At 44.5% G+C, this 12,899-nt stretch overlaps 1 protein-coding gene across 5 annotated transcripts in view; it reads right to left on the bottom strand.

Annotated features, from left to right (window-relative positions):
• LOC127556800 (zinc finger protein 260-like) overlaps positions 1-12,899 on the bottom strand; it is a 48,645-nt gene that overhangs the window by 7,678 nt on the left and 28,068 nt on the right. For 2 of the 5 annotated variants that reach the window (XM_051990240.1, XM_051990236.1), the window contains one exon: positions 6,462-6,588. The exons of 2 other annotated variants lie outside the window; for them this stretch is intronic. In XM_051990240.1, coding sequence (XP_051846200.1) covers positions 6,462-6,588 — 127 coding nt within the window. Of the gene's footprint in view, positions 1-6,461; positions 6,589-7,679; positions 7,864-12,899 lie in introns of all 5 variants that reach the window. One more of the 5 variants, XM_051990241.1, reaches the window with a different exon arrangement.

Genomic DNA, 12,899 nt, shown 5'->3' with positions numbered 1-12,899 from the left:
TTCTGAATGGAATTTCTCTTTGTATCTCTTGCTGTTGGGTTTTGTTGGTTTTTCCAGTTTCTTGCTACTACAAACAAGGCTGCCACAAACATTTTTGAACATGTGGGTCCCTTTCCCTCCTTTAAGGTCTCTTTGGGATACAAGCCCAGTATCAACTCTGCTGGATCAAAGAGTATGCACAGTTTGATATCCCTTTAGGAATAGTTCCTATTTGCTCTCCAGAATGATTGGATCAGTTCCCAACTCCACCAATAATGTATCAGTGTCCCAGTTTTCCCACATCCCCTCCAACATTCATCATTATTTTTTCCTGTCATCTTAGCCAATCTGACAGGTGTGTAGTGATATCTCAGAGTTGTCTTAATTTATTTGCATTTCTCTGATCAATAGGGATTTGGAACACACTTTCATATGAGCAGAAATAGTTTGAATTTGATCATCTGAAAATTGTCTGTTCATATCCTTTGACCATTTATCAATTGGAGAATGGCTTGATTTCTTAAAAATTAGAGTCAATTCTCTAAATATTTTGGAAATCAGGGCTTTATCAGAACCTTTAACTGTAAAGATGTTTTCCCAGTTTATTGCTTCCCTTCTAATCTTGTTTGCATTAGTTTTGTTTGGACAAAAGCTTTTTAATTTGATATAATCAAAATTTTCTATTTTATGATCAATAATCTTCTCTAGTTCTTCTTTGGTCACAGATTCCTTCCTCCTCCACAAGTCTTGAGAGGTAAACTATCTTATTTTCCTCTAATTTATTTATACTCTCGTTCTTTATACCTAAATCATGGTCTTATTTTTTCTTTTTGGTCTTATCTTGGGGTACGGTGTTAAGTGTGAGTCTATGCCTAGTTTCTGCCATACTAATTTCCAGTTTTCCCAGCAGTTTTTCTCAAATAGTGAATACTTATCCCAAAAGTTGGGATCTTTGGGTTTGTCTATACACTAGATTGCTATAGTTATTGAGTATTTTGTCCTGTGAACCTAACCTATTCTACTGATCGATTAATCAATTTCTGAGCAAATACCAAATGGTTTGGGGGACCGCTGCTTTATAATATAGTTTTAGATCAGGTATAGCTAGGCTGCCTTCATTTGATTTTTTTTTATTAGTTCCCTTGAAATTCTTGACCTTTTGTTCTTTCATATGAATTTTGTTTTTATTTTTTCTAGATCATTAAAATAGTTTCTTGGGAGTCTGATTGGTATAGCATTAAATAAATAGATTAGTCTAGGTAGTATTGTCATCTTTATTATATTCACTCGACCTATCCAAGAGCACTTAATATTTTTCCAATTATTTAAATCTGACTTTATTTGTGTGGAAAGTGTTTTGTAATTTTGTTCATATAGTTCCTGACTTTCCTTTGGTAGATGGATTCCCAAGCCCAACTGCTATTGACAATTATTTTGAATGGATTCTCTTTGTATCTCTTGCTGTTGGATATTGTTAGTGATGTATAAAAATGCTGAGGATTTATGTGGATTTATTTTGAATCCTGCCACTTTGCTAAAGTTGTGAATTATTTCTAATAACTTTTTAGTAGAATCTCTGGGGTTTTCTAAGTATACCATCATATCATTTGCAAAGAGTAATAATTTGGTTTCCTCATTACCTACTCTAATTCCTTTCATCTCTTTTTCAACTCTTATAGCATTTCTAATACAATATTGAATAATAATGGTGATAGTGGGCAACCTTGTTTCACTCCTGATCTTACTAGGAATGGTTCCAGTTTATCCCCATTACACATGATGCTTACTGATGGTTTTATATAGAGGCTCCTGACTATTTTAATAAAAAGTCCATTTATTCCTATACTCTCAAGTATTTTTATTAGGAATGGATGTTGAACTTTTATCAAATGCTTTTTCTGCATCTATTGAGATGATCATATGGTTTTTGTTAATTTGGTTATTGATATAGTCAATTATGCTAATAGTTTTCCTAATATTGAACCAGCCCTGCATTCCTGTTATAAATCATACTTGGTCATAGTGTATTATCTTGGGGATGATTTTCTGTAATCTTTTTGCTAATATTTAATTTAAGATATTTGCATCAATATTCATTAGGGAGATTGGTCTATAATTTTCTTTCTCCGTTTTCAACCTACCCAACTTAGATCAGTACCATGTCATAAAGAGAATTTGGTAGGACTTCTTTAATCCCTATTTTTTCAAATAATTCATATAGTATTAGAGTTAATTGTTCTTTAAATGTTTGGTAGAATTCACATGTAAATCCATCTGGTCCTGGGGATTTTTTCTTAGGGAGTTGATTAACAGCTTGTTCTATTTCTTTTTCTAAGATGGGACTGTTTAACCAATTTTCTTCTTCCTCTATTAATCTGGGCAAGCTATATTTTCAAAGGTATTCTTCCATTTCATTTATCGAATTTATTGGCATAAAGTTGGGCAAAGTAACTCCTAATTATTGCTCTAATTTCCTCTTCGTTAATGGAGAGTTCTCCCTTTTCATTTTTAAGACTAACAATTTGATTTTCCTTTTTCCTTTTTTAAATCAGATTTACTAAGATTTTATCTATTTTGTTGGTTTTTTCATAGAACCAACCCTTAGTTTTACAAATTAATTCAATAGTTTTTTTTTTAACTTTCAAATTTATTAATCTCTCCTTTTATTTTTAAAATTTCAAGTTTAGTGTTTCACTGGGGGTTTCTAATTTGTTCCTTTTCTAGAATTTTTAGTTGCAAGCCCAATTCATTGACCTTCTTTTTCTCTATTTTATGCAAGTAGACCTCTAGAAATATAAAATTTCCCCTTATTACCACTTTGGCTGCATCCCACACATTTTGGTATGACGTCTCATTATTATCATTTTCTTGAGTGAAGTTATTAATTATGTCTATGATTTACTGTTTCACCCAATCATTCTTTAGTATGAGATTATTTAGTTTCCAATTATTTTTTGGTTTATTTTCCCCTGGCTTGTTACTGAATGTAATTTTCATTGCATCATGAGCTGAAAAGGATACATTTACTATTTCTGCCTTTCTGCATTTGAATTTGAGGTTTTTACATCCTAATATGTGGTCAATTTCTGTATAGGTTCCATGAACTGCTGAGAAGAAAGTGTACTCCTTTCTTACTACACTTAGTTTTCTTCAAAGATCTATCATATCTAACTTTTCTAGTATTCTATTTATCTCTTTGACTTCTTTCTTATTTATTTTGTGGTTTGATTTATCTAATTCTGAGAGTACAAGGTTGAGATCTCCCAATATTATAGTTTTGCTACTTTTTCTTGTAGCTCTCTTAATTTCTCCTTTAAGAATTTAGAAGCTATACCACTTGGTGCATATATGTTTAATACTGAGATTGCTTCATTATCTATGCTACCCTTTGGCAAGATATAGTACCCTTCCTTATCTCTTTTAATTAGATCAATTTTTGCTTTTGCTTGATCTGAGATCAAGATGGCTACCCCTGCTCTTTTGACTTCACCTGAAGCGTAGTAGATTCTTCTCCAGCTTTTTACCTTTACTCCATATGTATCGCCCTGCTTCAAGTGTGTTTCCTGTAAATAACATATTGTAGGATTCTGGCTTTTAATTCAGTCTGCTAACCGCTTCCTCTTTATGGGGAGTTTACCCCCTTCACATTTATGGTTAAAATGACTAATTCTGTATTACTTGCCATCTTGTTAATCCCTGCTTATGCTTTTCTCCTTTCTTTCCCTCTTACCCCCCTCCCCAGTATTAAACGTATGAGCACCACTTGCTTCTCATGGCCCTCCCTTTTTAGGATCCCTCCCCCCATCTTAGAGTTCCTCCCCCTTTCTTACCCCTTTTCCTCACAATTTCTGTATTCCCTTCTGCTTAGTTTACTCCTTCCCTTTTCACTTTTCCTCTCCCCCTTTTCAATGAGGTGGGAGAAGTTTCTCTGTAAATTGAATATGTCTAATATTTTTCTCTTTAAGCTAGTTCTGATGAGAGTAAGATACACACTATGTTCATCCCCCTCCCTTCTTTCTCTCAGATAGAATAGATTTCCTTTGCCTCTTCATGAGATGCAGTACCCCCACTTTACCCTTTTTCTGGTACAATTTCCTTCCCACCTCTAGTTTCTAGAACAAATTATACATGTGTTCTTTATTTATCTTTATAACAGAAATATCATTCCCAAGATTTCTTTTTACCTTTTAATGTTTCTCTTGAGTCCTATATTTGGAGATCAAACTTTTTGTTTAGTTCCTGTTTTTTCATCAAAAATAGATGAACTTGACCTATTTCATTGAATGTCCATCTTCTTCCTTGGAAAAAAATGCTCATTTTGGCTGGGTATGTTATTCTTGACTGCATATCAAGTTCCTTAGCCTTTTAGAACATCAGATTCCAGGCCCTATGCTGCTAGATCCTGAGTAATCCTTTTTGTGGCTCCTCTATATTTGAATTGTTTTTTCCTAGCAGCTTGTAGTATTTTTCCCTTGGTCTGATAGTTCTGGAATTTAGCCACAATATTTCTTGGAGTTCTGATTTTAGGGTCCCTTTTAGTAGGTGATCGATGAATTCTTTGAATGTCTATTTTACCTTCTGTTTCTATAACATCTGGGCAGTTCTCTTTGATAATTTCCTGGAAAATAGTGTCCAGGCTCTTTTTTTTTCATCATATTTTTCAGAAAGTCCAATCATTCTCAGATTATCTCTCCTAGATCTATTTTCCAGGTCTGTTGTTTTCCCAAGAAGGTATTTGACATTTTTTTTCATTTTTTTTTGGTTTTGCTTTACTGATTCTTGGTGTCTCCTTGAGTCATTCAATTCCATTTGTTCAATTCCGATTTTTAATGAATTTTTGTTTTTCTTTTTAATTTTTGGTTTAGGCAATTGGGGTTAAGTGACTTGCCCAGGGTCACACAGCTAGGAAGTGTTAAGTGTCTGAGATCAGATTTGAACTCAGGTCCTCCTGAGTTCAGAGCTGGTGCTCTATCCACTGTGCCACCTAGCTGCCCCTGAATTTTTAATGAATTATTTTCTTCACTTACTTTTAAATCTTTTTCTAATTGTCTAATTAACTTTTTAAATGAGTTGTTTTGTACTATGGAATTTTTTTCCATTTCGCCAATTTTATTTTTCAGAGAGCTATTTTCTTTTTTTCCAATGCACTGATACTGTTTTCCTTGGAATTGTTTACCTTTTCCAATTCACTAATTCTGTTTTTCAAGGATTTGATTTCTTTATCCACTCTATCTTTAAATGAGTGGGATGACTTATCCAGACTCTCTTGGCAAGCTTCTCTTTCCTTTTCCCATTTTTCTTCTAGCTCTTTTGTGAGAGTCTTTTTAATTTCTTCTATGAGAATCTTGTGTATTGAGGTCCAGATCATATTCCCCTTTGGGGATTCATCTGGAGACAGTCTGTTTTTAGTCTCCTCAAGGTTTAAAGTCTGCTCTCTATCAGTATAGAAACTCTCTATTGTTAGAGTACACTTAAATTTTTTGCTCATTTTGTCAAAGAAGAATCAAAGAAAACCAACTAACAAAAAAAGCAAATGCAGTTTGCTTTTTTGGGGGGAGGTGATGCTGGATGGTATTACCAAGCTTCCTCTCCAGACTGCAGGGGCAGCAGTGAGGCACTGGGAGGACAGCAATGCCTGTGCTACACTCTTGAGACTCTGAGAGTGTGCTGAGTCACTCTGGGTGGGTGTGGCCAGGTCCCAAGAGACCCTAGCTTTTTGGGGTTATAGTTTTTACCTCCTGGGTTTATACCTTCTCTGCTGATCTACTGGTGTGCTGCCAGGGAAAAGTAGCCACACTGTGGTAAAGTTCTCCCTGCAGAAACGGCTGAGATTACACCCCACCCCCTTTGGTCTGCTCAGTGTGAGCTGCCTTCAGTACTCTCATTTCCAGCCATGCTCTTGCTGCCTTCAGTCTGCGCCTGATCTAACTGCCCCCACTCTCCAGCAAAAAAATTCTGGCAAATTTCGAGGATATCTTCTGTTGATAATTATTTGTGGGTTTTTTCAGTCAAGCACTAATTCCAAGGCCTTGTCATGAAATAAAGTATTCTGAGAGCAAGAAGGAACTTAGATTGACGTGTAGGTCCTCTCTGCCATCTTGGTTGGAAGTCTGGGCTCTTTAGATGAGCTCAAACTCCACCAGGCATCCCAGAATACCTCCCCTCCTCTCTGTTCCCAGGTCTTCCTGACAGAGGGCTCCCCAAGCTGCCTTCAAGAGGCTCAAGCTCACCCTTTACTTTCCGTGGCCCAGCTGGCTTACAACCATGATGAGAGTTTCCCTCCCCAACCTCCAGCCTCCTTTTCCCTGCAGTTGTCCCTTTTGAGGGCAGGGTCCGTCTTTCCTTTTCTTAAGTGTATCCCCACTGCTCAGCACAGGCAGGGCACACAGGAGGCGCTTAACAGATGTCCAAAGAACCGAATCCCAGCCAGTGGGCAGGTTATTTTTATTACTACTTTTGGTCACAGGGAGAAATGGACTCACCCAGGAAGACGAAGTTCTCGTAGTTCTCCAGCATCACACGCCTGTACAGGGCTCTCTGCATGGGATCCAGATCTCTCCACTCCTCCCAGGTGAACTCCACAACCACATCCTTGAATGTGACTGATTCCTGAAACGTCAGATAGATTCTGCTCACATCTCAGCCCACTGGGGAGCACAGTCCACTCCGGACTCTAAAAGTGGGGAGAGTAGGGACTGAATGACGTGACATCCCATGGAGGCAGGACACACGTGGCCACTGACACAAAGAGAAACCACGATTGTGTAAAAAGTAACTCCCCTGCCCTCGGCTTCCCGCCTGCCCAGAAAGATTTCTGATTTCTGGCTGATTTCTCCATCCAACAGACTTTGAGGCCTTTGCCACCGTGACTCCACTGCCACGTCACCTAGAGCGTCTCTCGTCACTGCAGCTCTCTGTACCTGTAATGGTCCCCACCATTCTGGCCCTGCAAGTGAGCGGCTTTCAAGGCCTCTGTTTTGGAGAACGGCCCAGACCAGCTGAGCTTCTGAGTCACATTCAGCTTCTTGCTATGCTTTGTCTCCCCCATCGCAATGTAAGCCCCTAGAAATTGGGGAATGTTTTTCTTTTTGCTTATATTTTTGCATACATGTATATACATATACACACATGTATGTATGTATACTCAGCATTGAACTCAGTAGAATTTGTTACTGTTTCTTACACATGACAACTTTCTGTGCCTGTTCTGGAATTTCAGGCTCATAATCAACAATTTTTCCTTTGCTTTAGGTTTTCCCTTTTGTCTTCTGGTACTTATGGAACTCTGACTCTCTCCAGATGTTTATTAAGGGTTGCCATCTTGTCCAATATTGGTTCTACTTTCATATATATGATTTGGAAAGTTTAAAAATCCCTCAAGAGAAGGAAGGGACTTTTGAGGTTATCCAGTGTAAATTCTCAGCCCACATTCAGGTACTCAGCTTTCACCAGCACACTGGTGCTAAAAAATATCCTTGTCAAATGCTGTACTTTAATTGTGAAACTTGCCAATTTACGTTGCAACTGAAATGATCTATAACCTCTCTATCAAATGTTAAAGTAGTCAGAGAGAATCTGGATACTAGAGGCCCTAGAAGGAACCTGGAAGTAGAGAGACCATCGATGATAAGAGACAGCGATGGTTGTATATACTCTGCAATGATATGGTATTTCAGGAGAGAGGATAAATCTGAGCTCACCTGGAATCCGGATAACAGGAACCCAGAAGTCATTGCTTCCTCATCCTCCACACTCCAGCCTTGGGGGATGGCAGAGGACTGGGGAGCCTGAACTGGATGAAACGACAGAGGTCAGGGCAGAGAGCCAGCCTCCCCTGCAGGTGCTAAACAATCTCCCGTCCCCCAGCCCCGGGGATGCTCTCACCTCGGGCCTCAGCCACAACCCAGGGCCATGGTATCAAACTCAAATAGAAAACTGGGTCATTAACCTTACATGAGGATCCCTGACCTGGAAAACCACCCGTTCCTTCATCTATGTCCCATGGATTTTTATCTATTCTGAACACTTTGAGCCACTGATCTCCTGGCTGCTCAGGAACAAGAGCCTCCATCTCCTGGGTCTGAGCCCTTTCTCTGGCCTCCAATGCAGCCCTGCTCTGACTACCGACCTCCCTGGCCCTTTAAGTCCCAGCTTCATGTCCACCTTCTCCAAGACCCTTCCCATCCTCTCTCAAGTGCAATGCCTTCCCTCTACAGATTATCTCCAATTTACTGTGTATTCACCTCGTCTGTCTGTAGCTGTTTCCCACCGGACTCTGAGCTACCCAGGGACAAGGGCTGACTTTTGCCTTCCCGTTGCCACTGTCCAGTACAGGGCCTGGGACATAAAAGATCCTGGATAAATGCTCATCCGCTGAGATTCTGTCACCGTGTCTTCTCTACTCGCCTGGCCGAGAATTTCGTGAATTCTGTCCTTTTCTGCTTTTCTTATACAGTAAGTGCTCAATAATTGCTCGATGCTGGTCCCGCTCTGGGTGCTATCCATTTTTCCCTTCTACATCTTCCCTCCATAACCGACTCAAACTTCCCATAGTTCTCTGTGCCCGGGGGGTTTTGCCCACGCTTATTTCTAAAGTCCTGTGTTACCTCTCAGAAGTCGCGGGACATCCCTTAATTCCGCCTCCCAGGCAAGCCGCCACAAGGGCACGGAGGCCGTTATACAGAGAGACGTACCCAGAAGGCACCAGGGCCGGCCCCGGACACCGCCTCTTCCATTGGGAGCACGATGGGAAGGACACCCGCCTTCTCCTCACGCTGGGAGAGCTTCTTTCCCAGTCACTCATTTACGAGGGAAGGCGGGAGGGAGGGACAGGCCCGGCAGCAGCAAATAGCGAGCGCGAGGAGCCGCGGCCCGCGAAGTCTCCGTCCCCGCTTCCGAGGGCCGCGGCCCCGCTTCCCGGAGGAGGCGCAAACGCCGGGGAAGCTCTCGCTCGGTTGGAGCATCAAACTGTAAAAACCGGGGACCGACGGCCCAGCCCCGACACGTGTCATTTACCGGGAGGAGGAGAAGGGCCCCACGGCGGCTGTTTCAGGGCAAGGACTAAGCGCGGGCGCCCGGGGAGCGGCCACTTCTGGGCGGCCCAAGTAACAGGGCCGTGCAGGGCCCCCAGGGAAGGGCCGGCCCCAGGAGCTCGCCCAGCGCCCGGGCTCCAGTAGGTGCTCGCTCTGTGCTCGCCCCTGCCCGGCACTGCTAGCAGGAGGCCAGGCTGGCAGATTTGGCGCCGCCGCTCTCCTCTGTCTCCCCATTACTGACCCCCCTCCTCCACCCCCCGCCAAGACCTGACCTCGGGCTCCCCGAGATTCCGCCAGCTCACCTCGGGCCTGGGAGGCCGACTTCTCCATGGCTGCCGCTCGGGGCTCCTCCCTGGGTCTTCTCTGCCCAGCCCGGAAGCGCAGCAAGAGCGGCCGAGGCACCCAGCGCCCGCCTCCGTGACGGGAGCCCCCTGCCAGGGGCTGCTGGGGTCCAATGCGGACGGCAAAGGGGTCCCTTCGTGTGAGAGGAAGATAACAGGCTGAGGGGCAGGAGCAGCCTCCGGCCTCCCTCCTCTGGCCCCCCACGTGCCTGCGTGTGCTCTGTATGTGCGAGCCTGTGTGCAGTGCATGTGTGTGCTGTGTATGTGCCAGCCTGTGTGTGCACAGTGCATGCGTGTGCTCTGTATATGCCAGCCTGTGTGTGCACAGTGCATGCGTGTGCACACCCACATCCTGGGGCAGTACCTACCTGCAGGGGGCGCCAGGGCGCGCTCCCGCCTCTTATCTCCACCAGGTGGTGCAGGGACAAAGCTGCGCCTGCGCACTCCCGGAGCCGCCACAGAGCCTAATCACACAGTCTGGACTCTCAGGGCAATGGGAGACCTCACTCTCTGGAACGGAAGAACAGCCGGGCAGGAACGCGGAAGGACGATTCCCAAAATACATCGGATGTAATGACTTCTGCCCTGGACGAGCTTAAGCAGTTCCCTCTGCATTCTGGGAGTTGAAGTCCGTATGTAGGAAGGCGCGTGACTCCCCCGCCTGGGCCGATTCTCCAGGTGCATCCCTGGACTTCATCTCCCAGAGGCCTCCGCGTTCTCATTTAGTGCGTCTGATATGCGTCTGCGCACTGGAGGCTGAGCGGGATTTAGCTTTCTGAACCCACGGGAGTCTTCTGTCCCTTGGGGCTGTTCTTGGCTTCCCTCCCCCAACTTTACCTCCAACCAAACTTGGCCTTGGCTGATGAAGATCTGCGGTCTCCTCTGTCCTCTGGACAGTTTCTATCAAGCCGTTTCCTAAAAGGTCTTTGCAAAGCGCTTTGCAGAAGTGGAAGCGCCCGGCACGATTGAGCTGCGGTCCTGGGGTGTGTGTGGAAAGGGGGTAGGGAGGCCGGGCAGAGCGCGGGAAGTCGGGAAGATCAGAGCTCGCGCCAGCCCCTTCACGTCAGCCTCAGTTTCCCTATGTAAGAAATGGGAGTCACACACCACAGGCCTCCCGCGGGGGTGTGAGAAGCAAATGAGATTCTATCCCTGTGCGGGACACACAGCAACGTCAGTGCTTAGTCCCTTTTCCTTCCCCGCACCCGGCTCTGCCCCGACTCCTGATAGAGGGCCTCATGTGGCCAGAGGGGGCGCTGCGCCTGCCCGGCCTCCGGTCCGAGAGGAGGGACGGCCTCCTGTGTTGGTGACCCCGGGGAAGCAAGGGAAGAGGTGCTGCCCGCAGGGGGCGTGGCAAGGCTGCTGGGCTCGGGGGCGGGAGGAGGGGTGGGCGTGGCCGAGGGGCAGGGGCCTTGCTGCCCCACAACAGGAACCCTGACAGAGTCTCCGGGTGTGCGGTGGCCCCTGACTGCGAAGGATGCTGCCCCTGGGCGGCAGGTGCAGTCTGCCAGTAGTGGGGGAGGCAGGCGGATAACGCGCAGGTGGCACATGGGTGTTTGGGACAAATAGACCTACCCAAACGGACTATTACAGAGATCGCTCATAGAAAGCAGAATTGTTTATTAGAATCTCCAGAAGCGAAACCCATCCTGGTCTGCGAGCAAAATTTCACAGCAGGATAGGGAGGGCCAGAGCCTTGAAAATGCTTACAGCTTTTATACATTTCAGACAAAGAACCTCCAAAATCCCACCCTCTGTGTGTTGTGATTGGTCACATAAGTCTACTGTTCCCCCAGTTGGTCAGTGGGATGTAGTAGACAAGGTGATGTACAGCTTCTTCAGCCACATAGTCCAGGCCTTACCTAAAATCACGTGACTCCGGAGAAGCCGAAACTGAGGCCTATAAGGCTGGATCTACTTTAGAATTTGTAAGTTCTTCACCTTTTCCCACACATGGGTAATGGAGGCGGTGGCACGTGGATAATGGAGAAAATGCCACACGGATAATGGAGGCCGTGTCATGGGGAAGAAGGAAGAGGCTGAGTTAGGGGCCGATTTCTTCCCTAGGAAGTTGCATGGTCAGTAAAACCCCTTTGCTATAGTATTCTTTAATACTGTCAATCCAAGGAGATGAGCAGGAGAAATAAAATCAAAGGGCAAGATGATGTGAAATCACTTCCCTAGACTGGAGACAAAGTCCCAGTGTAAGAATGGATGGAGAGGCTTGGTCATAGGGCCCATTCGTGCATGAACATGGAGCTTTGTCGAACATTATCATATGTGGGACAGTCTCGTTACATAAAAAGAATATGTGCAAGATAGATTCCTAGTGGATGAAAAATAATTTTTAAAAAAGGGACAGATGTTGCCAGCAGGAGACACTGGAGAGTGGGATCAGAACTGAGCTTTGAAGAAAGCCTGTTAAACTCAGGCAGAGGTGGGGGGTGGGGTGCAGACCCTCCCAAGGATGCCCCACAGTCAGAGCTAAGACATGGAGACAGGAGATGGATGTCATGTGGAAACAACTGCAAGCAGGCTGTTGGAGCTAGAGTGCAGAGTTCGTGGAGGGGAGAAGGAAGGAGGAGACAGGGAAGGTAGGAAGGGACTAGGTTACAAAAAGCTGTAAGGGCCAAACACAGGCGGTTATATTGGAAGGAGTGACCCGTCCGACCTTTGCTTTGAGAAAATCACTTTGGCAGCGGCCTGGGAGATGGACAGTGGTGGGGAGAGCCCCAGTTGGAAGATTGCCGTAGTCCAGCTAAGAGGTGAGGAGATTGAAGCTCAGTGACTGCAGATTCGGTGGTGCCTGGAGAGAAATAAGGAAATTTGGAAGAGGGGGGAATTTAGGGGAAAGGTAATGAGTTGTGTTTTGGACATGTTGAGTCTGAGCTGTCTGTGGGGGTATTCGGTGTTTGTCAGACACCAAGAAGCAGTTTGAGGTCCAGGAATTGAAATCAGGAGAGAGACCTGGAAAGACTCTACAGAACTAGGAGCCCTCTGTGAAGAGATGATAATTGAACTCATGGGGGGTGATGAGCCCTCCAAATTAAAAAGCAAATAGAGGAAGGAGGGGTTCCCAGGTTGGAGTTTGGGGTACATACACCATTAATGAGCATGATGTGAAGATCCAGGTGATGATGAGGATGATAATGATATAAAAATACTCAGCGTTTTTATAGCACTTTAAGGTTTGCAAGTCTTTGCAAACATCTCATTTTATCTACATGACAATCCTGGGAATCAGGTACTCTCGGTGGAGACTGAGAAACAGTCATGCACAAGTGGAGAACCAAAAGAGCAGGGTCACACAAACATAAAGTGGTCAAAAAGAAGGGAATTGAGAAAAAGGCACTAGGAGAAAAAAGAGATAGGAAGATCTGAGTTCAAATCCAGTCTTAGACATTTATTAGATGTGATCCTGGACAGGTCACTTACCCTCTATTTAACTCAATTTCTCATTCTGTAAAATGGGGACACCCTGAAGAACGATATGGAAAACCAGTCCAGAATCTTTATCAATCTGCATATCATACTAATCTAGTACTTGGAT

This window comes from Antechinus flavipes, chromosome 3 (genome assembly GCF_016432865.1).
Source record: "Antechinus flavipes isolate AdamAnt ecotype Samford, QLD, Australia chromosome 3, AdamAnt_v2, whole genome shotgun sequence".
In the NCBI taxonomy this organism is placed as follows: Eukaryota; Metazoa; Chordata; class Mammalia; order Dasyuromorphia; family Dasyuridae; genus Antechinus; species Antechinus flavipes.
Note: the sequence above shows the minus strand (reverse complement) of the source record. Positions and strands in the feature narration are given on the sequence as shown.